Raw genomic sequence first — 26,179 nt, 5'->3', positions numbered from 1 at the left:
CAGACCTCACCCACGGGCAACCTGTTCAAGGCACTCCGGGTCACTCCGCGAGGGGAGCTTCAGAGCGGCCCAGCCCTTCCCCCAGCCTGCCTCGGGAGGGGCCGGGCGCCAGCCCCAACGGGCGAACGAGGGCCTCCGGGTCCACCTGAAGCCCCCCGGACACCTGCAGGCAGGCTGCCCCCCGCGGGGAGGCTCTGGGCCGCCGACCCCGCTGCTCCCGTCCACCGGTGGGAAGCGGACGACGCCCGGGCCTCGCAACGGGACCGGCGCCGCCGGAACGCCTCAGCGCGCCCGCCCCGCCCCGACGCCGGCTGAGGGGGACGGAGGGAGGCGGGAGCGTACCTAGCCACTCCGCGCCGCCGCCAGCTGAGTGACACCCATCGCGCCCAATGGGCGCCGAGGCGGCCCGAGCGGGCGAGCCCACGGCGGCGGTCGCGTCGTGTCGCGGCGGGGCGGGTGGCTGCGGCGGTGGCGCGGAGCCGGGCGGAGCGGCGGGCGCTATGCTGCTTCAGCTGGCGGCCGAGTTCGACCTGCAGAGGGACGTGGTCCCCTGGCTGGCGGCGCGGGGCTGGGCCGCGGCTCTAGGTAACGCCGCGGCGGGGGGCTGCGATGCGCCGCGCTGGGGCCGCCGCTCACGCGCTCCCAGGAGAGCCCCCTCCTTCCCCCCCCAGCCGCTCTCCCCGCGGGCGGGGGAGCCGGGCCTGAGGCGAGACCCCCTCCCCGGTGCGGCTCCCCCGGGGCCTGCGCCCTGCGCTGCGCCTCCCAGTCAGGGCCGCGGGCGGTCGGGGGTGATGGCGGCGGCGGAGTGCCCTCTGCCCCCCCCCTTCCCCGGCCGGGCTGCGGTGGAGGCCCGGGCGGCCTCGTCCCTCAGGTGCCGGTGGCCGGGATGCCTGAGGCGGGGAGCTCTGATCTCCCCACATGCCGAAAGCACTTCTGCACGTCTAATGCGCTCCACGGTTCCTTCCTTCCTTCGGCTTCTTCACGCCTGTGTTTTACTTTTTTTTTTTTTCTGGTCCCCAGAAAGACTTCGAGCGTGAGTCCCTCTCCACACCGCTCCCCTTTCTGGGAAGGGAAACAGTAAAGCCCCAAACGCTTCCGTCTACTTGGTGAACTAGTGCTGGTTAAAATTAGCCGAAGCGGTAGCTGTCACAGCGATAGCTAGCGTGGTGGTGGTGGCTGGAAAAAGAGAATGACCCCACTGTATTCTTGGCCCTGTGGTTTTTTTGCTTGTGTTCTCGTTCATCTGCAAGGCAGCTGGTGTAGTTCTGCTTTGCAGAAAGTGATGGAACTTTAGTGTAAAAAAAAAAATAATACTCTAATAGTTTCACTTCGGTAGAAATAGATGGTCGTTGATGCACCGTGTGGTGAACTTGGAACCTCAACTCCTTTGGTTGCTTTTAATTAACTCAATATTTAGCTTGCTTCTCACATTGAGGGGCTGTTACCAACTAGTTTCATAAAAACTTACTTGGAAGTAAACCAGGAAATATCAGCTTTTTTTGGGTTCCATAAAAGAAAATTATTTACCAAGCCATCAGTTACAGAATCAATTAAAAATTATTTCGTGTATAGCTAGTTTACTGAACAAGTGTTGTATGGTGTACTGAAGGGGTCTGAGATAGAATTCTGGAATTCTCCATGTGTAATCAATTCTCTATGAATTTATCAGCTCATCTGTGATGAATTCAATGAGTCAACCTACGTATTTATGTCATAACGATCTCAAAATGGTGCTGACTTGTGTTTGGGAAAGGGACAATTGTATTCAGCTTTTTGAAATCTAATGCAGACTCTTGGTTCAGTAAATGCCCATGGTAATACAGAATCAGAGGAGTCTAGGTTGGAAAGTGTATCTGATCAGATACCAGCGTTACTGTATTGCATTTCAAGTTCTGTCTGCGTATACTGACTTTTCCCCCTGATGTAGTGCTGTTGCATTAGGAATGTGAAGGTGGGAGGCAGGAATTTGAAAAGATTCATTGAAACATCAAAGAACTATGTATTCGCAGAAGGCAAGCAATTTTGAGGAGTCATGGTACTTTTGTTTCAGTGGTTTCAGATATTTTAGTTATTCGTATTTATTATTTTCTTTCCTGAGGACTTGAAAACCCTTGATAGCATGTGAGAATTTCTGATTACATGAGAGCTGGGAGGAGCTATGATGATGAGAGGGGAGCAGAGGAGCAGGTGAAGGGAACCAGCCTTGTTCTCTTTATTCCACTTATTCTTGTATGAGCTGCATATCCAGGCCTTCAGGAAATCAAACACTGCATTCTCCTGAGTATGTTGATAAGAGTTGTTTGCTGGGCAGGCAGGTGGGTTGGTTCTTTTGCAGCCCTTCATCTGCTGGCCTAAGCTGTAGGGATGAGCAAGATGTTGTAATTCTACGTGCAGAGTTTTACTGCAGGACTTACCAAGGGCAGAGATGATTGCCACTGCTTCTTTGGTTCCATATTCCCACCAACAATGTTCAGTGAGATGAAACTCGCTTCTGACACAGAACTTCATTTCAACACCTTTAAGATCTCTGTGTCGGGTAATGGAGAAGTTCTTTAACATGAAGATTTCTTGTGGACCTTCTTTAGCTAAATTCTGTTCTGAGGAAGCACTGTATGAGAGAGAAGTGTGGAGACCCTAGTACTCATCTCGAAAGTATGAGATGGTGGTTAAATTCTGGGAAGTTTCCACTAGAAGAAGAGCAGAATATATGTTTACATGAGACTTTCTCAGTAGTCACTGGCCAGCCCTAATGTAGTGGTATTGTGGTGTACTTTGAGTGATCTGAAACCAGTAGAAAGTGACGCGTTCTTAAATGTACAGTAAGGATTTTCACTGTCCTCCCACAACAAAATACAGAATTTATTTCCTTCTGATAATACTTGTAAAATTTTTTTTCTTATCGCTGCAAGTTGTTCAAGCCAGTTCATACTGTCAGGCTTGTGAAACTAAGTTTCACATGTCTTCCTTCTATCATCACTTCGTGATGACTGCAAAGTAAATAGTGTCAAACTTGACTAAATGCTTGCCAGCAGTGGCGGAGAATTCTTTTTGTTGATGCTCACTGAGCCAAAGGCTACCTTTATCTTGAAACTAGGACCAATCATGCAGCCGTCAACCTTATTAAGGGCAAAATTTCCACTTTTGGTGAAAGTTCCGTCTGTGATAAACACATTTTTGGTGGCTGCATCGATTAGAAATCAGAAAAGCAGCATCATGAAAGCATGCTGTTTTGTCATCTTGAGTACAACATTTTATCTTGGTTTTTTTCTAGTGTTTTTATTTTGCGCTTCATTGTCCAGATGTGCTCTTCTCTTTATGTGTCCATCCTAGCTTCCTGCTCATCTGTTTCCCTTTTAACCCTACTCTTTCATTCACATCCGACATGATATCTCGTCCTGCATTGCTTAATTCCCTTGTACCTGTAGGTATGTTGCATATATATCTCTCTCTATATATATAGATATATATATATATATATAGATATATGGTGCTTAATCTTGTGATTCTTGGGTGTGTTGGGGTCGGGGGTTATGTGCAGTGGTGTAGAGCTGATCTCTGAATGTGTAGTTTATTTCCAGGCATTCCTTTGGGATGCTGAAGGGACAGGTGGGAGCAAGTGATGCTTTTGCTCGACTGGTTTTATCTCCCTGTGTTGTTCTGAGGATCGCAGTGCAATTTAACTGTTCGAACTCCAGGTTGTGTATAACGGATGAATTAATTTTTCTTTTTTTGGTGAGTGGAAGATAGTGCAAAAGCACATTCCATTTTCATCACAAAAGGTGGTGGCTGTTAGAGACATAACTGTAACGAAGACTTAGGAGTTTACATAAATAGTTCTTTCCTGTGTTTTTTGAAACCTCTTAACTATTTTGTGTTGAAGTTCATCAAATGCAGGGGGGTTGGACTAGATGACCTCTAGGGGTCCCTTCCTACCCAAAACTTTCTATGATTCTATGAAATTTAAATCATGGTGTAAGAAATATTCTTTCTACCTTTCCAGAAGGGAGTAGTTTTGGCATGCATGAAGAAGTATTTATATGTAAAAATGTATTTAGTATTTGTGCTTAAAGTGTGCGTAAATTGTACGATGAACCAGCTCAAATGAAAATCCTGCACCTTTTGATACTTATAATTTCAGATACTTGGGAGAATTCGCCAGTGCTCTACGTTGTAAATGTTGAAAGAAATGGAAAAATTATTTATACCTGGAAGGTAAGTCTTTCTAGAACTTGATAAAAAAATAGGAGAGAGTAACACTGTGTGTGTATCTATGCCTAATTGAGTCCTTGTAGTTTAAAATTTTTTGCAGTGGGGGTTAGAACATGAAAACTTGACTGATTACAACCTGGGGGTTGGGCAATGGGAAAATACCCGTCTCCGCTTCAGACAAAGGTTAAGAATGATGAAATGGAGAGTAAAGTACTGACCTGATTAAGTCCGTAGGGTTTTTGCTGTTGATTTTTTGGGGGGCCAGAATCTCACTGTGGGTGAAATGCTGTTTCTTTAACACATAAACTCTTCGTAAGCAGCACGTTCTTTCACCCTCAGAATTTCTAAAGGAAGTCTGACTATTAAATTCGTGTGCACTGCTTTAGTCAAATATGTTTCCTCCTACCAATATATATGTTAAGATGCCATTTACCTAACACTAATTCTGCTTCTGCCTTTCCTATTTGTTACTTTATGATTGATCTGTAGCACTTTATTGCAAGTAGTCTGAGGTGACTGTTTATTTGATGTCTTGAAGTATCTAGAGCTATCTTTTTTTGCATAGGATTCTGGTCTCCATGGGATATGTATAACTTTTAGGTTGAAACATCTGTAGTTTCAAGAGATTTTTAAATGGTTTGAGACAGTTTTCCCTTGATGAGACAAGCTGTACTTCTTTTCTGTGCATCTCGGAGGAACCTGTAGACCCAGCTGGATTCTGGAGGATCTTGGTCCTTGAAGAGCACAGACTGGAGATAGCAGAGTCCGGTAGAATAGGGCTGCCTTGCGTTCCCCTCCGGCTCTACCATGCTAAAACTCTCCAGCTTCCCTAGGGTTAAGGGAAGAGGTGAGGCCTTCATCAAGGTATAATACACTTTAACTGTGGGTGGATGTTTCCTTTAGTACAAGCATAGGGAGGGGAATTTGTACAAGACAACAGTAACCATAAAAACAACACTAAAGAATGTCTCAAGGTTTTGTTTTTTATTTTTGTCATTGCTTAGAACTATAGAAAGACTTAATGAAAGTAACCCACCTAGCTCCCAACAGATCTGGTACTGTGTGTGTGTGATGTTGCTGCTGTCTAGCATATGTGGAACCTCACACTAAGCTTTTTTGAGCTTCTGAGACCGGAGTCCAGCTGCCTTGTATGCTGTTCAGGCCCTTGCAACTGGCACAAGGGGTGAGTCGTAGCTCAGGGTTCACACATGTAAGCGTAGGTGTCTGCATGCGTGCTAGGTGTCTAAGCTCCCGTTGTAGTCAGGAGAGATCTGGTCACAACAGTTGGTGGAGTTTAGAGCACTGGCCGCTTGCAGCCTGTACTTTGGGAGGAGGTGTGTGGGGTGGCAGAGGTGGACAAATACCCAGCAGACTCCATAGTGACTCTCAGGAAGGGTTTAAACACCTAGGCTTAGTTCCCTGAACCTAGGGCCAAAGGCTACGTAGGAAGTCACTGAAAATGTTCACTGTGGTTTCTCTTTCCTAATTTTGGGAATAAAGTGACCTCTGCAGCCTGCGTGGTAGGAATGACTGGATGACAAAGCCCAAGAGCTGGAACTAGCAAACTGCACAGCTGTGCTGCAGTTTTCACCTCTCAAATGTCATCCCGAAGGAGATGCTGCTGCTGCTGCTTTTCCTGTTCTCTGACCGTGATAAGGTAGTCTGATCTTTTTCTCCTGAGTGAGTCAGTCTGCTGAAGAAACAGCATCTATTTTTTCCTCTGTTGGGAAGGATGCTGACATATTTTGTTTGCTTCTACTGTAAGTGTTTTTTACACTTTCTAATGGACAAACTGGAAGATACTTCCTGGAGTTTTCTCGCAAAGAACAAATGTATCTTAAGGTGGTATTGCATTAAGTATATAATGCTTCTCCCAGGAGAGAAGTTCTTCATAGTGTGTGGTATGCATTTTGTTCTTGGATCAATAAAAATTCTGCTCATCAGCTAACGATGTTGGTTGTTAGGTGCTACTGATGTCAATGGTAGTCAATATATACACGCACAATGGTGAGAGCATGTGGGTATGTCTGCCCCAAAGCTCGTGTTAGTCTAGGTGGCTTGTATACTGGGCGTGTCACACGTGGTGGCCCAGGCTATAGCTGCATAGCACTTGCCCAGTGTCCTGAACAGGCGGGGTCCTGAGCTGCTGACGCTGTGCCTTTCCTGATGTGCGTGCTTTTGGTAAATTGGTTATGTCTTTGTCAGCTGCAGTCACACCTTGGGACTGTGATAGCTTAAAGCAGGACTGAATTTCTTGTCTTCGTCTTTCTCAAGAGCAGAATGCTAAAAACCAGCAAGTATTGGGAGGACTGTGTGTCTGTGTCTGCTTCTTTACACTTTACTACTGACAACAAGGATTCAATCCAAATGTTTCCTTTTCTGAAACAGTCCATTGACAATGTATGGGTATAGTTCTGTCGTTCTGGAGTTTACTACAAACCCTTTAAAAGAAGTATCCATTCATATTTACATAGAAGAAAAAAGTGTATGCATCTTAGCAAATTACAAGTAGTTTTAGGCCCTGATTTGACACTTTTAAATTTTTACAAACTTGTTCTAAAAAAACAAGTGTTCTTTGCATTTTGCTGTGCTGTTCTGCTGATACACATCATCACACTGGAAAGATTACCTGGGGAAAACAGACTGCTTTTAGTTTCTGCAGCTAGTCCTTCTGTCTTCCTCGAACTTATGCTGGAAAAATTGCGATGTAATTACAGCTTCCAATAAACTACAGATCTTACTGAGCTGTTAAGGCAGTTTAATATCTATCTTTCTCTTTCTCTCTCTCTCTCTCCCCTTCATGATAAATTATTTGTAACTAATGAGCTGCCGCTTCTGCAAGACACAGCTATATGTCTGTGAACCTTTCCTGTTGGTTTTATAGCAGCAGACTTGAGCTGTGACATTGTCAGTGAGAATAGTGCACAAATAAGGATGTAAACTAAACTGAGCTGTCCTGGCTTGTTTCCGAACAGATACAAATAGAAAACAACCTTTGTCTGCTAAGTGGAAGAAAATCAAGTCCATTGTGCCTGAAATCAGAGGAAGGTGGAGAATTAGCTTAATTTTCAAGCTTATTTTAGAGTATTGCATTGTACTGTGGTTTTGAAAGTATCTATCTTTCGTGACACTGGTGGTGTAAAGGAAGGTATTTTCAACAGAAGTGAATTCTAGTGTCAGCGCTTCTATTTTGCAAGGCAATACAAGAATCTTTAGAGTAAACATGAAAACAAGCGTGTTAGCTTATGCACAGATGTGGGCACTGATGTAGTCCTGTTACCGGTCTTGTAAAGTATATTTTTCAGTAGCTAAGTACAGAGGGTGTGTTAGCATTTCAGACATACTTGGAAAGAAAGGTTACTTGTGAAAGCACTTGCTTAACCTTGAATTAGTAGGCCTGAAGTCTGTGCCTTAATATGAAGACATTTTGTTTTCCTTGTTTAAATCAGAAGCCAAAGACTATTGTCATTGCCACACTAATAATGAGACACTCAGAAATAGACACCATAGGATGAGAATATTCAGGCTTTTGTTTTAAATTCATGAAGCAAGATGCCGTAACTTCATAAATAACTATAGATTTCTCCCCTTACCCCAAGCTGCAGTTAAAAACTATGATGCTCACTGACGAAGTGCAAGCCTGTGTGACTGGATTTAATTTCAACGGTTTAGCAATTTAGTGCCTATACCTAGAGTACATTAATGGACTTCAGCTTGGTTTGATATACAATATATGCTGCCAAGCAGAATTTATTTAATTTTTTAAAAAATATTGTGGAAATTTAAAGCATGGTGAAAATTACCAAGAAGGAAAGTTTTGATTTGTATAGTCTTAGAAGTACCCTAGACAAAATCATTGTATGTTGTTATCAATAAGCTAGAAAGGATATGTGTTACGTTCCTTTTGTAAAGGCGACAGTCATCTGAGCTTATGAAATATATTTAGCCTTCCAACAATCGTTTCTTAAGGTAGAGCTGAAATTGTTTTTCCAGCCCGCAGCCAGATGTCTGGAAGCTATGTTTGGTGATGTCTGGTGTTTCGGTGCTCCCTTTTGGAGCAGTGACCCACCAAGTTGTTGAGGTTTGGAATACCAGCCTTGAATCTTCCAGGGTACATAGCACCCACTTTCATTCTTGTACAGACATCTCTGTTCCTGGACCTGCTGCCTGTAACTCAAACCAGTTTAGAACCAAAGCGAGAGAGGGGCACTTGGTTTATGCAGTGGCTTGTGTGCTGTGGATTGGCCGCATTTCAGCTTTATCCCATGTGTTAGTTCTAAAAGCGAAAAAACATAAATCTTTGTTCTTTCTCGCCTCAGGGCAGGGAAGTGTGTGAGGATGTGTGTCAAGGGGCAAGGAAAGAGGAGAGGGAGGTAGGAAAAAAATAAAGACAAATTTTAACTTTGTATGTATGTACATTGCTGGTGCTAATTTGTTTTTATCCATAGGGAAATCAGAGAAATACTCACATTGGATTGTATGATCTTCAAACTAAACAAAATGAGGTGAGAGCAATACCAGGCTTCTCCCTGGTGAAGACAGTGCTGTAGTGTTTCAGATTTTGATGCCTTGCAACACAATATGTTATGTCCTTCAGGAGTATATACTTGTTTGAAACAGAGGAGAGACCAGAGAATGACTGGATCTGAATGACTTGAGAGCAGTAAGACATCATGTCTGTAATCTTTATTTCTAAACAACCAGTTCAAGTCCTTTCCACTCCACACTGAACATGTGTACTAAGAAGTAAATGTTTTGGGTTTTCTTTGTTATGTGTGCATCCTCAGTCTGTTTGGTACTGCCATTTGTAAGAAATTATTGTAAAACTGAATGTATTGAAATTCAGTGGCTGGAGTCATGGTAACAGACCTTTGCAGATGTCCCCATAACAGTATGAAATGAGTGAAATTTTGCATTTAGAGAAAGGTCTGCTGTGCTGATCTAGTGGCAACATAGAGCTCGAAAGAACCAGTCAGAAACAAACAAATGAGAAAAAGGAGAAGTGATACAACTGAGACTTGCAATATGGTTCTTTTGCCCATGAAATGATTTGCTTTAGAAATGAAAATGGTGTACTGGTCAGCAGTGTTTTCCTACAGAGGAGTAATTAGATGGTTTTCTTTATATAGTTAAAAAAAAGTCATTTATTAGCATTAATGTGTTTCCCTATAGCACCTCTATATGTTTGAGAGGGATCTACGCATAATCAGTTGTTCGGTCAACAATGAAAGGACGTTATTGGGTAAATATGTGTTTTATCCTTACTTTTTTTTGTGTTATGGTAAAGACGATTTGGTTTAGTAGGATAATACATTTGGGTCTAAAATTACTGAAATCTGTTTTGACCCATATGTTGCCCGCAGCAGTCTGCATTTCAGTGGATCCATCACCAAATAATGTAGGTAACAGCGTAAAGACACAGCTGTAACGATATTGCTGTTTTATTGAAACAAAAATCTAAGACACACTAGTCCTTTGTTCGCTTCCCCCTTCTTCATTTGTACATGCCTCCTACATCTAGAAGAGCTTCTGTTGTTTCTTTAACAGATACAATTTTGGTAAAAAAATTGTGATTCTTGCTCTCCTAGAATGTTTAATATGATTAATATCAAATATGCATGCTCACTGTGGTTGTTTTGGATTTCTTTTTTTTCCCCTGTAGCGGTCAGCTTCCATCAGTATACAGAGGAAGAAAGAGTAAGTCGGCTATTACAGTCAGGTACTACAAGTGGATTGTTTTAATAGTGTTAGAGATATTGTGGGTTTTTTCCCATGTAATTTCTGCTTGGAAAACAAAATTGGGTATAAAAAGGAGTGTTATCTAAAACCTGTTCTTTTTGCAGTATCCAAGTATTTAACCTTGCTAATTGAAATTCATCCCATTAATAATGTGAAGGTCCTTAAGGCTGTGGATAGCTGTGTTCGAGTACAGGTAAATTATTCAACCAATCTAATTATAAACCTTTTAAATTCACTGTGCTAGAGAGAATAAGTGGTTGAGTGCAGAAATATCTCGTGTCATCTTGCAACTGTTACAGAGATAGCATGCTTGTGTTTCTTCATAGAACCAAAAAAATTAGAAACTTCATAAAATGTTTTAATGTAGAATATTTCTCTTACATGAAGGCTACTTTTTTATTTCTCTTCAATCCCCCGAAGCTTGCAATTATAGTGATTGATGACTATTAATCTGTAACAATAGTTATTTTTATTAATTAAATATCATTAGTGTGCCTGTCTTGATTTAAAAATATGTAAATATCAGCTAAAAAAACTATTCTAGATAAATGTTCTAAACCACTTTTGATATCTATTTTCTTTTGTGAAACTTTGTCTAGTTTCTTTATCCGGTTGAAGGCAGAAATACTTCTACAGAAAGTCGCCTCTTGCTAATTTCAGAAGATAAATGTGAGTTAATATTTTGAAAGTACATTGTCATTCTTTTACTTTAAGGTGATTGTTATAGATTACATTTTGGTAGACTTTTATTAGAAAAAAACGAATGAAAAAAAGGCATGAGCTATTCTAGATATTCCGAATATCTTTCAAAAGCTGTAGAATTTAATGTATTTTTTTGCAACGTTAGCAGAATGGCTAACATTGCAAAAAAATACAGCTTTGACTGCTGTTATTTTCTTAGTTCATGCATTCATCAGGCATCCTTATTTATAAAAAAGCTACAATAGCCTTTGATAGTTTCCTATAAAAATTCAGAGAAAAGTGGGATAAGAATAGGTCAGTAGTTCCTTGGATTCAGCTAACTTTGCATGTTCAGCCTGATCTAATGAGAGGGAGTGAATAGAGGTGGACACTTGGAAAAGGCTGTTTATACCTCTTGCCCTTCAGTCTTACAGAGCGAGATTGCTTTTCCTGTCGTTTTGGAGAGGCCTGTCTTCTCTGTGAAGCTAGACACCAACCTTTGGGTAGCTGGACTTAGATGGGCAGCGTTCACCACCTAATACATTCACATACTGCTGTGAACTGTATCAGAAACATTTATAACATCTGCTGGGTGAATCTTGCACCCTTCACAAGGCAAACTACGAATAACTTTTAGGGATTTTGCATGGGAAAGAACTGTGAGATGGTATTTGTGCTAGGAAGTAAAACAAGGCTAGCGTGTAGTCTCAGGCACAGGCGTGCAGCTGCACGTGCGCGCTCTTTAGAAGTGTGCTCCTTGCCTTGGTTTGGCACATTTCGCTTAGCGCTCGTCCCGACGGCGCTGCGCTGATGTGGGCAGAGAGCTGCTTCCACAGGGTGGTATGGCTGAGGCCAGCCGTGCCGCAGGAGAGGAAGGGAGGTCTCTGCATAGGCACCTGGGTTCATGTGTCACAGATTTCCTCATGCACTGCGTTGAACTGTCCTGGCCCTAATGTGTTCTGCTAGCATTATAAGAGGTGAGATTGTTTAATTAGCTGTATAAAAGCATATAAAAATGTATGTTTGTAATGTTTTTTAAATGTATTTTAAAGATATTGAACAATTTGACATTCACGTTGCAGAAGAAGAACACAAAGTGGTAAGTCTTGAAAAATCTTGGGGTCTGAGGGTTTTTTGCTTTAATTGAAAATTTAAACATCTGTCATTTTAGCTAAATGTTTTTGTAGCTTTATCCGTGGGCAACAGAAAGTATATTAAAGAAGGTATTGATAGTATGGCAACTTATGTAGCCTACCACGAAGCTGACTGAAGAAAATGTATACCATGTAACCTGTGAGGAAAGCTACTTATTTTGTTGTTTTTTGTTGTTATTGTTGTTGCTGAATGTGTTTGTATGTTAGAAATCGGGATAAAACATAGCGTGCATTTATTTTTAAACTTTTCAAAACGTTTGCAGAATCACCTTCCTAACTTTGCCTTCTGGGAGTCTGTGTGTCCCAGTAAAGGATTCATTTTAAAAAACAAACAAACAGAAGACATTAAACTTAGATACACTCCAAGTACTGTGAACGCTCTAGTGTCTTTCCCTTCATCTTTTTTTTTCATTAATTTAACATGAATTTGTCTTCAACAAATTGTTTGTATATGTTTTGCTTAAAAGACTTAATAAACATATTTCTAATAGAGAACTGTGTGACAAAAGACAATGTTTTGCTTTTTGGAGACAAATGTAGGCTTGGAAGGAAAAAATTAAGATCCTGATTTTCAGTGATGTTGAAGTCTTTCATGGTTTTCTCAAAGTTTATCATTGCTTTTAAAAGCAGAGAGGTTTTATATGCTAGACTGCAGTAGTGGAGTAAAGACTAAGAGTGTAACCAGAATAAAACAAAGCAATCTAATGTCCTTCTAACAAGCAGATTTGTTTTGGTTGACATGAAATCTCCTTACGTCATTCGAGAATGCATTTATACAGTCCCAACAGTTGTCCACAGTTCCAGCTCTTTCCCTACTGCCAGTACTCTCTCCAAAGGGTGAGGCTTTCGATAGAAATCCCTTTTGGAGCTAACGCATCTTGCTGCCATAATTAACGTAGCTGGCTCTGAACTGACTGTGGTATTTCACTCCTCTCCCCTTTCTGTATGATGAACAGTGCGGTCTGTTTCTAATTTTTTGCTTTGAGCAGCTTAAGTGGTGAATTTCTTGCAAGCAAGGAAATCTCAAAGAAAACATTTGGTAGTACGTGTGCCCTGAAAACTGTGCTGAGCTCTTTAAACTGAGCACCTTGCACACAGAAAAAGAGGACCTTCTGCAGCTAGGTAGCATATTCCCTCCAAGCATCTAAGTACTTGCACCTCTTCTGTCATTGCTTTTCTCTTTAAAGCACAGACTGTGCGTAATCATCATTAGAAGTTGTCAAATAAGGTTCTGTAATGTTTTTTTTCTTTCCCTTTAGGTGATTCAAAACTCAGGTCAGCTTCCAAGAGCCAGAGTTGCAGATGATCTCATTTGGGCACAATGGGATATGATGGAACAAAGGCTCTTCTACATTGTTCCAAAGGTGAGGTGAAAGTCGTTCTAGTAGTTTTGTTCCTGTCTGTCTCATGACAGTGAAGTTTTGAGTGTGGGGGGTAGTAATAGCGTGATTTTGGTTTTCATTATAGTAGTCCATCTTGTTCCTGCCTCAAATAAGCCAAAGCAAAAGCCAGACTTGCCTTAAATGCTATTTGTGCATAGTAAATTGCAGGAAGACTGGTGGTCTCAGTGCTTTTTATAAAAAAGGGTGCGTTTGTTAGATTTTCTTTTTTAAAAAGGTCTTTTATTGAAAAGAATCTAAATCTGCCAAAAATTGTCATGAATATAATGCCTCTGTTCTAGAGAATTCACATCTAGAGAGTGCGTTGTGCACAGACTTACTGGGTAATCAAATGAGGGCAGGTTCTTGGCTAGAAATGCTGAAACTTTTGTGTGCTTGTTCATTTTGACTGAGGGACTATTTGCACTTGATATATTCTACGTATGTGAAAATCTATTTTTCTTAACTCTTCTTGGCCAGCGAAAGTACGTGAGTGTTAGGAAATAACAGGAAGTGAACTGTGATGGAGCAATGTATTCCTGTTTTGTTTCTGAGATACCTTTTTGAACTGACCAAAATAAGATACGGTTCCTATTGCCGTATAGGTAGTTATGGAAAACATTTTAACTTTCTAGAATGTGTGTGTGTGAGACATGTAATGCTGTGCTTCAAGTGGGGGCCCACGCAATTATAGATGATTGGCAGATAATGATCTGGGACAGGAAGGAAGCATGTCATAGTGCTATTGTGGGGGGTTATATGTGGTTTTTAAAGTCTTCTTTTGTCCCCTGTCTTCTGCGTATTTGTTACCAAAGCAGGCTGAGCATGTAAAATGCTGTGTACTATCCAGTCACTTTTTAGCCTATATGATATGCTTTCTATTTTATCAGTTACAAAACACATCCTCTTAATTTCAGGAATCAAGGAGTACTTTAAAATGTATCCAGTTTTATCCTGATGAAAATTTTAACTCAATAGTAAGTCATTAGTTTTTTATTATACAGTGGTTGGTTGTAATTATGTGGTGCAGGCACTGATACAGAGTGTCTTCTATTATTGGAACATTTGTAGAGGAAATCTGGGTTTTGTTTTTCTGTGTGTGGTTTGGTTTTTTTTTTTTTTACATTATATTCTTTTAAAGAATATATACAGTCAGATTCAGATTGTACCATGGTAAGATAACTTCAGTGGAATTGCACAGATACTGACCCAGAAGTAAGTGACATTCATGATATTATACTGATCTTATACTCAAGTATTGAAAAGCAGGGTTACCAAATGCACTGGATAAAGAAACCATGCACTAATTTTGTGTCAGTTTTAAGGGAGACAGGAAAATCTGTTGTGGCCAAAATGCAGAGAACAGAACATAAAAATTACAACTGTTGAACATGTAATTATTAATAGGCTTTTGTGCAAGTGGCTGAAATTTGCTCTAATACAGGAAGTTAAATTCATTTTCTTTTTTTTCTTAAATAATCTGTTTTATGTTTTGGGAGGTGACTGTAAGCATTAGAGGAGGATGAATAAACTTTGTCAAATAGTTGAATCTGGTAGAATGTGAGTTCAACACATTTTACTGGGGTGAAATATTAATCGTAGTATACTGACCTCACTTAATAACAGGTTTTGTTTTGTTTTTGGTTAACAGCTGGAATCGCACCTGGATATTTCTCTAAATGACACACAATTAAAGTAAGGAGTTTTAAATGTTTTGTTCTGCATTCCTTTTAATATATAGGGTAATGTTATATAAACCAAAGTAAAATTTGTGTCCAAACCACAGTATCTTTGTTTGTAGTTGTCTACATGATACTGTAACATAAGAATAATACGAACACGGTGTCCAAACCTCCAGTTCTTTTCACTTTCATCAGGGTCAATTGTAAAATGTAATTTAATTCTTGACTGCTTTTTGGTGCCATTTTTAAAAATTACTTGTCTGAAGAGCTAGCTGCAGGTTAAACCATCCTTCCTCTGGGTATTCTGTACCTATTTAAATTAATTTGTTTTAATCTTGGGCATGTCATAGTGGTGATGTCAACATTCCTGTGAAGGTAAGCTCTCCGTTTTTAGTTGTTGTGACATGTCTTACTGGACAGTTAACCAGACCAGTAGCTCCTTTTCATAGCCTGTGAGACACTGCCTATACTCTTTTCTTCTCCAGCATGCTATGCCCAGGCAGCCTGTGCTTTCAAATGCTAAGATTCATCTGATGCTGTCTGTGTCTACCATGCACATGGCTGAGTCTGAGCTTGTCTCCTTAAGGCTTCCTTTTAACTGAGGAAAAACTACTCAGAATGGTCTGACTCTCAGTCATAATTTATCTCATCCTCATCTGTCTTCAGCTAAAGGGCCTCTTGGTGAATGAAAAGGGCCACCAAAGCAACCAGATCAGATATCAGTAACTGGAGGCAGTTGAGTTCCACCCTGCCTGAACTGTGGCTCTCAGAGTGTCTCTGTGCTATGCAGGAGGCTCTGTGTGGTGCTGCTGCACATGCAGGTTGCCCCAAATGGGCAATGTGTCCTCTTACAGTTAGTACTGAAAAAATCCAGCTCTTACAAGAGCTTCAGTGCTATAATATTTTTTTCAAAAGTATTGCAGAAGACCTAGAGGAAAATCCCTACAGGAAAAAACCCAACCAAACAAAAAAAAACCCAACAACAAAAAGCCAAAGCAGACTGACTACAATCTTCTGTTGCATGTTCTGCATGGCAAAAATGGCACTTCTAGATTTTAAACTTATGAAAAACCAATAGAGCACAGGCAGCATGAGACTGAAAAAGAATGTCATGGTATAACAAGTTCCATGTGAGTGTGATTTTGTGCTTTCCTTTTCGAGTATTTCTGCTGAAATTAGTGTGCTTAATTGCAGAATAAATTGTAGATTTACAGACATAAGAATGGTAGAGTTAGGCTGCAAAGCCTTAGAGTTCTCAGGTGTGATGAATGTTTGGATTTCCAGTACTGCATCAGAACTTGCTTTCACTTCAAAATATAGGAATGGTTGGACAATGCTGCAGTAAGTGAATATGAAGTTTGCAGGTGTAATCAAAATTGTTGGTTTCTGATAATAGTGTGCAGTTTGGGGATTTTAATTTCTAACAGCATTGAGCCTAATTAACTTGCATTAGAGAACTTTTGATTATAATTCAGTTAGTATGTTTTGATTACATAATGATTGTTATCGTGATCATTGTGATGAATCACTGTGGAGGAAGAAGTGATTTATTTAGTGATCTTTATTTGCTCGTAGACTTGTGAATTTTGGATATGATTACTTTCAAGACCAAGATGTTGCATCTAAATCTTTGAACCTGCAGGTTTTTACAAGTAAAGCAGGTAATGAATAAATACAAATACTGTCAAAATGATCTCCACTAGTAATTATTATGCAGTGTAATCATAATTGGTTACTAAATTTCTTCATAAGATGTTATACATATCTGTATTTTTTGTGTGGGGTTTTTTGTATGAGTGTGAGATTTTTATTTGTTTAGGGTATATTTGACAGGTAGCTGTGAGGAGAGGGAGAAGGCAACTATGCACTATTTTTCTCATGAAGTTTTTTTACCTTCTGAAAGCTGCATTCCAAGTTGAGCTGAAGAGTACATAGGGTTTTATATATGAATACCAACAATAAAAGTCACCCAGAAATTTGCTGGCAGCCCAACTTCAAAGAACTGGTATAATGCACTTGTATGGTGAAATATCTCAGTCTAAGCACACTGTAGCATTTTCTGCTAGTTTCAGAGCACAGCTGGTACCAAGCATGGTTGTGTATAACATTGGATCAATTTAATGTTAAAGCTGACCAAAAAAGTGTTAGCAAATAAATTCAAGGAACGTTTTGGGCTAGATCTGTTGTCTGGATGTCTGACATAGTATAAAATTGTATTACAGAGTGGACATCTGTAAATGGGGCATCTGCAGTACAGACTCCAAGAGCTTCACATTTCTGTTAGTATGTGATACTTAGAAGGTTGAAATGTGTGATACTAAACTTAGTATGTGATACTTAAGAGTTTAATATATATATGATTTCTTAAATTTAACCCTAAAATGTTCCTTAAACCTTTAGGATTCAGGAGTCTCCTCATGCATGCCATGAGCTTTTTTCAATTGAAAACTGATCTCAAGAGGCATTGCATTTTCAGCTTCTAAATTAGACAATACCACCAGGTAGAGATGGTGTCGGATTAACCTTTGAATAGTCTACAGAGTTGTATAGGGATATGGCATATTGCAGAAGTGGCGTTACATCTCACTTCTTCAGGCATACTGTGTGCACTCAGGTGAGCTGCTGAGGTGTTTGCCAGTTGCACTGGAATTACCATTAATGCAAATCAAGTGAAATACAGTTTCCTTATACGGATTTTTGTCTTGCCATGGCAGACAGCTCGCTTACAAAGATTAGAGGGAAGGAATTAGAAATAAGAGAAAGCCAAGTTTCTATCCACCAAATGTAGATTAGGGTATTTTTTCTCTGTTGGCAAGACCAAGTATTCCTTATACAAACAGCCTGTCCAATAATGGAAAATGTTATTGATTTGTATATATATTTTTCCTTTTAAACCTATACTCTCTAGGGTTTGTTCAGATTGAAGCACCTCCTTTTAGTTTAGGATGAAATTCAGTCTTTTTCCAACACAACTGTTGTTTGATTACCCTGAAGTAAAATGTTCTTTTCCCTCTGGCAGCACAGTGTTTAAATTCTGTGTGGAACCTTTCACATGCACTTTTCATTGCGCTTAATGTAAAACACATAATTTGACAATTGCACTTCCTAAATTGAAATTGTGTGTGGCTTTTCACTGAATGTTGTTTGAAACTGAAGATTGTTTTGCACTACCCGTTTTCAGTAACTGACAATTTGAAGCAAATGGTTTGGGCGCTGAGACCATATCTAGTTGTCAAAGAATGCTAGGGGTAATCCCACTAAAGTTTGCTTTTCTGCCTCTTGTTTGTGTGGTTTACAAAACTGGACTGCAGGCTCTTTGGGGCGCAGACGATGCCTTCTGTGGAACTGCTAGCATGATGCAACTATTAGTGCTGATATCCCTATTTGTACCATTCGGACATCTCTGGCAAAGAATAATTGGCATAACTTCAAAATGGAATATTCCATGCAATTTCCCATTTAATAAAACTGTTATTGGCTACTGCCAATCTGTGCTCTGAATGAAATCACTCTTCCTTTCTCAAACTTTGCGGTAGAAGAAAAGTAGCCCTGTTCCTTATATTTAGCATGGACAAAATGTCTCCAGAAAACCCCCCTATGTACTTCTAGATTAGCTGAGATCAAACAGTTCTACTCTTAGAATTAACTTTGTCTATCTAGAAATCAGTGGTTATTTAAACAACACTGGACTGTTATGTTTTCTTTTAGTGCTTTAGAAGTACTTTTCAGTTAAATTTGCTTGGTATTGAAAAAATGCAGGCAGTAAGATGACATAAACCCTGGATTACCATCACCCAGCTTTACCCGCCTAAAAGTTATGCATCTGGCCTATATTTATAGAGAAAAATAGGCATCTCGAGAGGATGATTGCTTCTATCTGTATTTCTTCATTTGCTGTACAGGAGTCTAAATGAGAGATGCCTGGATGGCTGAAGTTAGGTAAGCAAGTCACTCCTGAGCCAGTACAACTAAACAAAATGCCATGGTGCAGTGTCATATTTGAATTGTGACACTGGTATGCCATGTTGAGGTGTGGTTCTGCATGAACAGAAAAGAGGAATTTGAAGTTAAAGTTTCCTAGGAAAACTTCATGTCTTCTTAGGAGATTCTTACAATTTCAGTGGTATAACATTTATTTATCAAGTGGCAGAGTTGTAATTGTTGATTCCCTAGTTCTGCTGAATGTGGTAACTCACTGTTACCCTGTATGAGTAGAACCTGATTTTTAAATTCTTCCCCTTTTTCATTTAGTTGTGGTTGAGATGTTTTTTCCCTTTTATTTCTGAAGAGATGAGTCCATCCAAATGTATCTTCACGTGAGTCTTCTCGCCTTGTGGCATTTAGCTACAGCTCTTACTGTTTGCAAATGATTTTGTAATGGGTAGTGTAGAAGACTTGGTTCTGCCTTTGCATAAAACACATACCATACAGGTGCAATAGGATAACAGGCTTTCCTCGCATCCATGCACCCCAGCTCTGATTTGCAGAGAGCACTGGTAAGGGTAGGAAAGGAATTTGTCTTGTATTCTCAGTCTCTGGCACTTGTAGTGGGATTGCTAAGGTGGTATCAGATGTAACATTGATTGGACACTTGCTGATCTATTGCGTTTCTGTCTATATTAACGAAGCACCATTTGATGTTTTCTGTTGTTTGTAGTTCAGTTTGTTAACGTTTGGACTAGTATCCTAGAGTTGAAGAATGCAAGTCCTATGAATAGTCCCCATAGCCACTGTTTTTGTGATCAGCTTGCATATGTACCCACTGACACGTCAAGCTGAACAGACTCATTTGCATGTTGTGCAATTTACAGGACGGTGTGTACACTAGCCTCCAGCATACAAGAAAGAAATTTGCAGCGTTGGAAGAGAGCTGTTGATAATAAAACAGCATTGTGGGTTGCTGGACCTTTTCCAGGCTTCCTCATGAGTCCTGATGCTGCTACTTTCAGAACTATGCATGCTCTGAAAGATGCCAAGTGCTCTGGTAAAATGCCTTGTCTGTTGTCTAAATGACTCAAATATCCAAGCAAAACTGTATCAAACAATATTCAATCAGCTAAGAATAAGCAGAAAAAAAAATGCATCTCAAAAGAAAGTATTTACCTTCCCCAGAAGTGTGAAGTGCCTCAGCCATATCTGTATCACAGCTGTGGTACAGCCCTGTGGTCTGAAGTATGAGGCATTTAATGAAGTAAAATACCTTGATAGCTGTGCTTTTTTTTGTGCTTGTGCTTTTTCCGTTCTGTGCCTTTTTCTGTATACCTTGTATAGATAAACCTTTATTTTGTGCCTTTTTCAGTATAGCTTGTATCCATAAACATTTTTTTTTTTACAGAAGAGTATCTGTATCAGTATTACCTTTTTTTTTTCTTTTAAGTGATAAACTTTCAATAAAGGTAAAAGGTGAATGGTCGTAGTTGTGGCCCAGCTTTCCCAACTGTATTGGGATAGTGTGGTTTGGAAGCTGTTTCTAACATGAATGCCAAAGCATCGGAATAAGTGGATTAAAGTTTTTATAAGAGATGGAGGGAGGGCTACCATCCAATGGAGTCAAAACAGTCTATCAGTCTGATTTAGAATTAGGCTGGGAGCGGGCAGCATTCCTACAGAGAGTACCTTGGCTGAAGTAAGCTTGTGCCAAGGACTGACTTTTCTCCTAAAAAAGGAATTAATGTCTCTCTGGGCTGGAAAGGGGAGAAGTGACTATCATTTCTAGTGTGAGAAAGCTCTAGTAGTGTATCATGCTGCTGCCAATATGAAATTACTTAGAAAGCAAACAAACTGTATTTTACTGTCTTGTTCTGTGCATATTTGACAGTCCCTGAACATAAAATGTTGAGAGACTGAGGCAGTCTGTGGAGAGCAAGGCTTGATCAGTTTTCTGGGTGCAAGCATGATTTCTGCTGGAAGGGCTAAAAGTGTACTTCTGAAGAGAAGAACTGGCCGTGTCAGAACTCAGGTTTCCATCATGCCATATTGCCTCCTCTGTTCTCTCTTATTTTGTGTTTTGCTAGGTAAATGATGGTTAGAGATATGTAATATATATTTCTGTAATCTTTACCTTTTTTGAGAGATTAGTTTCTAATTTGAAACAGTCTTGCTTTATTTTTGTGCAGCGTAAAGATGTCTAGGTATTCAGATGGACAAGTCAATATTCTTTTCCTTTTATGTTTATTTTTTAGGAGGCTTGTGTGTGTGTTATAGTCTAGCCTCTGATACTCCTGATGAAATAACATACTCCATATATTTTCTACATAAAGGTAAGATTAACCTGTTAAGTTATACTTGATTTTGGAGACTGTCACTTTGCTGAAAGCATCACAAAATGCCTTGCGAAACAAATAACTACCAAAGTCTGCAGACAATAAACTACTGTGGCTGGTGTTTAAAGACAGCAGCTGCCTTTAGCTGCAAAGTTGACTTTCCTGCTGTAGACTTCCTGCCTGATGCTGAGCAAGTATCTTCAAACCAGTGGCCTCATGAGTGGCTATTAATTTGGTCCCTTATTTCTAGCCAGGCTTTCCGGCGTGCTGAGCACAAACATCAGTGAAATCTGTGGGAGCTTGCAGGTGTGTTGTACTTATGCCATAAGGCATTTGTATGGGAAATAGAGCCAACAGCTCTTGGTTTGAATGCCTGTTTAGAGTTCCAGTTCAACATGTTGTTTTCACGGCAAGAGGTGCAACACCCACTGACTATAAGAATAGTTGCTATGTAAGTGGCACTCTAGCTCTTAATTTTAAGACCTGTTTTTTTTTCTTGAAAAGAACGAAGAACATTGTTTTATTCTAATCAGAGCAAAATTTGTCATTAGCAAGAGCTTTCTCATGTGATACATGGAGGAGAGAGGCGAGTTATTGCTCAATTGAGAAGCTGCATAGTGTGGAGTAACCATATTCAAGTGGACAGCATACCTCTGTTTTACTTTAAGTGTTTGCTTTCTCATGTCAGGGAACTTTTCATGTGTCAGAGCTGCACTAACATGTCGCTTTGCTGCTGGAACATTGTGGGATGGAATGAACTGCTTTTTTGTATGCTTGAAGGCATTAACAAATTGGAAAAATCCATTCTGGGTGCGGCAGCACTCCGCATTGTACTGCGGTGAAGGGCTGATTTCCCTAGGTGTGCTTGCTGTGTAGCTGAAGGGTGGTTGCATTGCTTGGAGCCAACCATGGCCCATGTACATCCCTATCTGTACCAGAAAGAAACTGAGGATAAATATGGTGACATCGACCAGCTGCATCTGAAATAACCTTCATGAAATGAGTTGTCTGGTGCAGAGCTGTTTGTGGATTCATGTAAGATTCATCAGTTGTACGAGAGAATTTTAAGACACGTCCTGAGGTGACCCAGGAGCAGTGGTATATCAGGTCCATAAGCCACATTTTAGAGCCAAATAAGGAGTTCAGTCTGTGCTGCAGCATCTGTAAGCTGTGAAGGAAGCTTCTTCCCCCTTCTTCCCCCCCCCCAGTTAAAGCAGGTCCCCACAGTCACTTGATGTAGCATAAACACAAAAGTGACGATGTTGCAGGTGTATTCTGCAGTGCTGGTATTAGCTTGCATGTGCTTGCAGGCAAGTAACAGGGTGGTGATCATGAGTACACTGTCTCCTGGCAAGCAAACATCAGTCAGTGTCCTGTGTGAAAAACTATTTGGTTTAGATACCCCTTCATCTGTAGTGTTGCTGTTGGACTTGGAGGTCTCCTTTTTCTGTTTTTTTAGCAGCATAGATATGGCATTTCTGTCTGCTAGGGTCAGGAATCAGTGGCCTGGGTGAGTGGCTGAAGCATCGCTCATGATCTGCTTTTTTCCTTGGTGGTCCTGTAAATAGTGGATCTATTGTCTTATCTTGAATTTTCATGCACTGTGAAGTAGCATCCTGATTGTGACACCGTTCAGTCTTTAGGATATTGCAGCATGGACATTTGGATGCCAGTCTTTGTCTCCTTAGTTATTTTAATCTTCAGCTTTTCTCAGAGATTGAGGAAGTTTGAGAGCTCTGTGTGTACTGGATGCCAGAAGTATGGTGCAAGTCTAGAATAAAAGAACAGCTGTGCTGATGCAAAGCCCATGCAAACACAGCAGGTCTGAAGTTAGCCTATGTTTAGACAGAGCTGAACTGAATTGCAGCAATAGGGCATGCAGATAAACAAATTGGAAGTTCTCTAAAGCAGTTGAAAGATCACCAAAATGCGAAGCACAGCTACATGAAGGGCTTGTGTTTGTTGTTTTTGTTTTGGGTTTTTTTTTGGGGGGGGGGGGGGTGGGGGGTGGAAGGTATTTTTACACAAGCTTGCTCTGGGATGGAATGCTTCTTTAAACACAAACATAGGCTGTGCAGTGCATGGCCAGTTTCCACATACTAAAGAACTGCGTTGTGTGGGTGCAGGTCTACTAAGTGTGCAGCAGCTCTGTTTAGGATGAAGTAAATCTGTGCAAACAAGCCTGTAAAACAGTCTAAAATATCCCTGTTTGGGTGTATTGGCACTGCTGAAGTTTCTAGCTATGAAGTCATACTTGGCTTGTAAGATGGTGTTTATTGTTTGGGTTTTTTAAAAATATTATTATTTTTCCCCAGGTTACAACAAAACTTTTACAGTTTCTCTAGAAAGAACAGAATCTCATCAATTGAAGGAAGTGGCTTTTATGAATCTTGGTAGGTTACTTGTGTTATTTCCCTATATGACTGCCTTTCTCTGTTCCCAGTAGGGAGACAAATGGCTAACACTTCCCTAGAAGGAAAGGATTTTTTTTTTTTTTTTTTTTTTTACTTCAAGTAGTTGTGTTATTTTGCTGCGTTTTTTTTGCTTAACTTTTATATTTGGCATTTGCTACTGCAATACCTCACTAGTAGTAAGCAACTTCCTCTGAAATTGCCTCAGAATCTTCTCTGGAGATCAGCTGCTGAGCCCTTGAGTGTCTCAAGCCTCTTGAATCTTCCCCTGGAAACCCAAATGTATTGCCAGTGTTTCCTGTGTTAACAGCAGCTTTTAATTAACTCCTTTTATATTTCCTAGATATAATCAATTCCATCAGAGAGAAGTGGGCCAAGATGAGAATCATGTGAAACAGCCTCTTAAAGCAAATAAGTGAACAAGTGCTAAATTGACCACTATTATTTCTTTAAATAGACTACTATGTGGCTGCTTATTTGCCTGGCCAGTTCCTGCACCTCCTGAATATTCAGCATCCTGACCTGCTGTGCTATAGTTTGTTTCTGACAGGTATAGTAAGACTGCTGCTTGAAGCAATTTTATTGTAGTGGAAACTTGTTCAAATCTCTTTAGGTAAAAGTTGTATTTCTCCATGTTTGCTTTATTGCACAGTGCTCTGAAGAAGAGAGAGAGATTGAAAAAACAAGAATGGCATTTTTGTCATTTTCAATTTTTAAAAGAGAATCTGAAGTGACATTTTGTACTTCATCTGTTGCGTACTTCTAGCTTGTTATGAAATGGAAGAAGACCTTTCACTGAATTTGAAATTCTTTGCCTTGGTTTCATAGTTTCCCTTCCCCCATCTTTGCACATGCTTCTCAGTCCTCCACTGTTGTCAAATTTCACATGAAGATGTAAATTTGATTTTACATTTCCTTCCTCCAATTGAGTTGCTCGAAATGTGTATGTTTGGAGGGTGTGGGGAGAGGAAATCTGTGTTTCCTTCACCTGATCAGGCTGATGCAATTTGATTTAGTGTCTCATCTGAGAGGCATGTTATTTCATTTCCAACAAACACATCTTTATGGGAAGTGGGTTATTTTTGGAAGTGGGGAGCCTTTGTTTGAAAACAGAAATCTGTTCTTCTGATTGGGTGAAGGAGAGGTAAGTAGTGGGAACTGGTGCAGGGGCAGCATCACAGGAAGCCAATACCTGTTGTGTACAAGTAATGAAATACTGTTCTGCTAGAAATGAGTGGAAAGCATCACTATTGTATGGTGGGCCTGATTTCTGTAGTGCAAAGGGTCTGGAAACCAACTGTACTGTGGTGGTGATCCTTAATAGTAGCATAAATAAAGTGGTTTTGGTTTGATGCTGCAATCAGTAATCATAGAGCAGAACCTTTCTGTTCTGGCCATTGGGATTGATGGCAAGAGGTCCACCAACACAAGTTTGTGCCCTGATTCTGCATGTGAGCTGTTCTGAACTGTACTGATATGCTTAGGTGCTAATTCCAGTGTAATTCTCTATCTGTATCTAGCCTTGTGCCCTTCTGTGTTCCATCCTATGTACTCCGATTTGTCCTATGACAGCACTGTGAGCCTTGAATCTGTACACCTTCTCTGCTTCAGCAGAAGGGAAGGAGAGAACGGAGTATGGACTGTGCTCCACGTTTACTTGCTATACCCAGCCAGCACCATTCCTCCTCCTCTTCAGCATAATACCTGGGCAGCTCGTACAAGAGGCAGACTGTTTCTTACTGTTGGGGACCTGGGAGTCTTAAGAGAAGTACTGGTAGCAGCCAGTTTTTATGTTCTTAGTCCATTTTATTCTCAAACCAATGTTCTTCAGGTGAGGATGCAAGAATTGACATGTTGCAGAACTGCTCCATCCGATCCCCACTCATGTCAACAGTCTTAGATTGCCACCAAGGAAGTATGTATGCCATCAGCATCAGTGACAGCTCCTTACTACAGTTCCTACAGAACAGCAAACGAGACAGCGAGAGATTGGCAGCTCTGCATTGTGCTCTGTTGCACTTCCGACACACAGAAGACTGGGAAATGCAGGTGGGAAAAGATCCTTGTTGTACATTTTTTCAGTGACTGTTGTCTTGGACAAAGCAGGGTTAGGGCATGAATGATACCAGCCAAAGAAGAAAAATCCTGATTCAAATGTACCTTTTTGCAGTGCCAACAGGCTTATCGCCTGGGTGGCCCAACTGCTTTATTGGTCAACCCTGTCCTGAAAATATTTGTCTCTGTATCACTACTTAGTGCAAAGTGTTACAACAAACTCCCCTGTTCTCGTTCTGACAGATTATTTGGTGGATTTCTGACAACCTGTCAACATGTCATTCTTTTGACCCCATTCAAGAATTTATCATCGGTAGGTATTTCTTTTCCCGCATGCTGAATTTTCCTGCATACCCCAGTTGTGAATTAGGGAGAAGCCACAGTGTCACAAACTTGACTCTCTTCTTTCCAGACTTTTTGGTTATGATTTGTGTTAACTGATCTGCATTTTGTGCTATTAAGGACAGTATCAGTAGTTTAGAAGATCCGTAGGTCTCTCAAAATCAGATTGGCAGTAATACTTTTCAAATGCATTCTTCTGTCTAATGGGACAAATAGATTTACTATTATTTTAGGTCACTGGAGAGCAAACTCGCCATCTGGGTC

At 40.5% G+C, this 26,179-nt stretch overlaps 1 protein-coding gene across 7 annotated transcripts in view; it reads left to right on the top strand.

Annotated features, from left to right (window-relative positions):
- Positions 1-445: 445 nt before the first annotated feature.
- Positions 446-26,179, top strand: part of GSAP (gamma-secretase activating protein) — a 48,088-nt gene continuing 22,354 nt past the window's right edge. Inside the window, exons 1-18 of one of the 7 annotated variants that reach the window (XM_075429456.1) lie at positions 446-585; positions 4,139-4,212; positions 8,529-8,582; positions 8,658-8,714; positions 9,382-9,451; positions 9,872-9,928; positions 10,053-10,141; positions 10,548-10,617; positions 11,682-11,728; positions 13,043-13,147; positions 14,080-14,139; positions 14,814-14,857; positions 16,420-16,505; positions 21,027-21,104; positions 23,423-23,500; positions 23,976-24,068; positions 25,350-25,567; positions 25,817-25,886. In XM_075429456.1, coding sequence (XP_075285571.1) covers positions 501-585; positions 4,139-4,212; positions 8,529-8,582; positions 8,658-8,714; positions 9,382-9,451; positions 9,872-9,928; positions 10,053-10,141; positions 10,548-10,617; positions 11,682-11,728; positions 13,043-13,147; positions 14,080-14,139; positions 14,814-14,857; positions 16,420-16,505; positions 21,027-21,104; positions 23,423-23,500; positions 23,976-24,068; positions 25,350-25,567; positions 25,817-25,886 — 1,435 coding nt within the window. In that variant the 5' untranslated portion in view covers positions 446-500. Of the gene's footprint in view, positions 586-4,138; positions 4,213-5,709; positions 5,867-8,528; positions 8,583-8,657; positions 8,715-8,765; positions 8,873-9,381; positions 9,452-9,513; positions 9,929-10,052; positions 10,142-10,547; positions 10,618-11,681; positions 11,729-13,042; positions 13,148-14,079; positions 14,140-14,813; positions 14,858-16,419; positions 16,506-21,026; positions 21,105-23,422; positions 23,501-23,975; positions 24,069-25,349; positions 25,568-25,816; positions 25,887-26,179 lie in introns of those variants that run through there. The other 6 variants (XM_075429457.1, XM_075429458.1, XM_075429459.1 and 3 more) reach the window with 6 other exon arrangements.

Source organism: Opisthocomus hoazin, chromosome 8 (genome assembly GCF_030867145.1).
Source record: "Opisthocomus hoazin isolate bOpiHoa1 chromosome 8, bOpiHoa1.hap1, whole genome shotgun sequence".
NCBI classification, from domain to species: domain Eukaryota; kingdom Metazoa; phylum Chordata; class Aves; order Opisthocomiformes; family Opisthocomidae; genus Opisthocomus; species Opisthocomus hoazin.
This window is presented reverse-complemented; position numbering and strand designations above follow the sequence as displayed.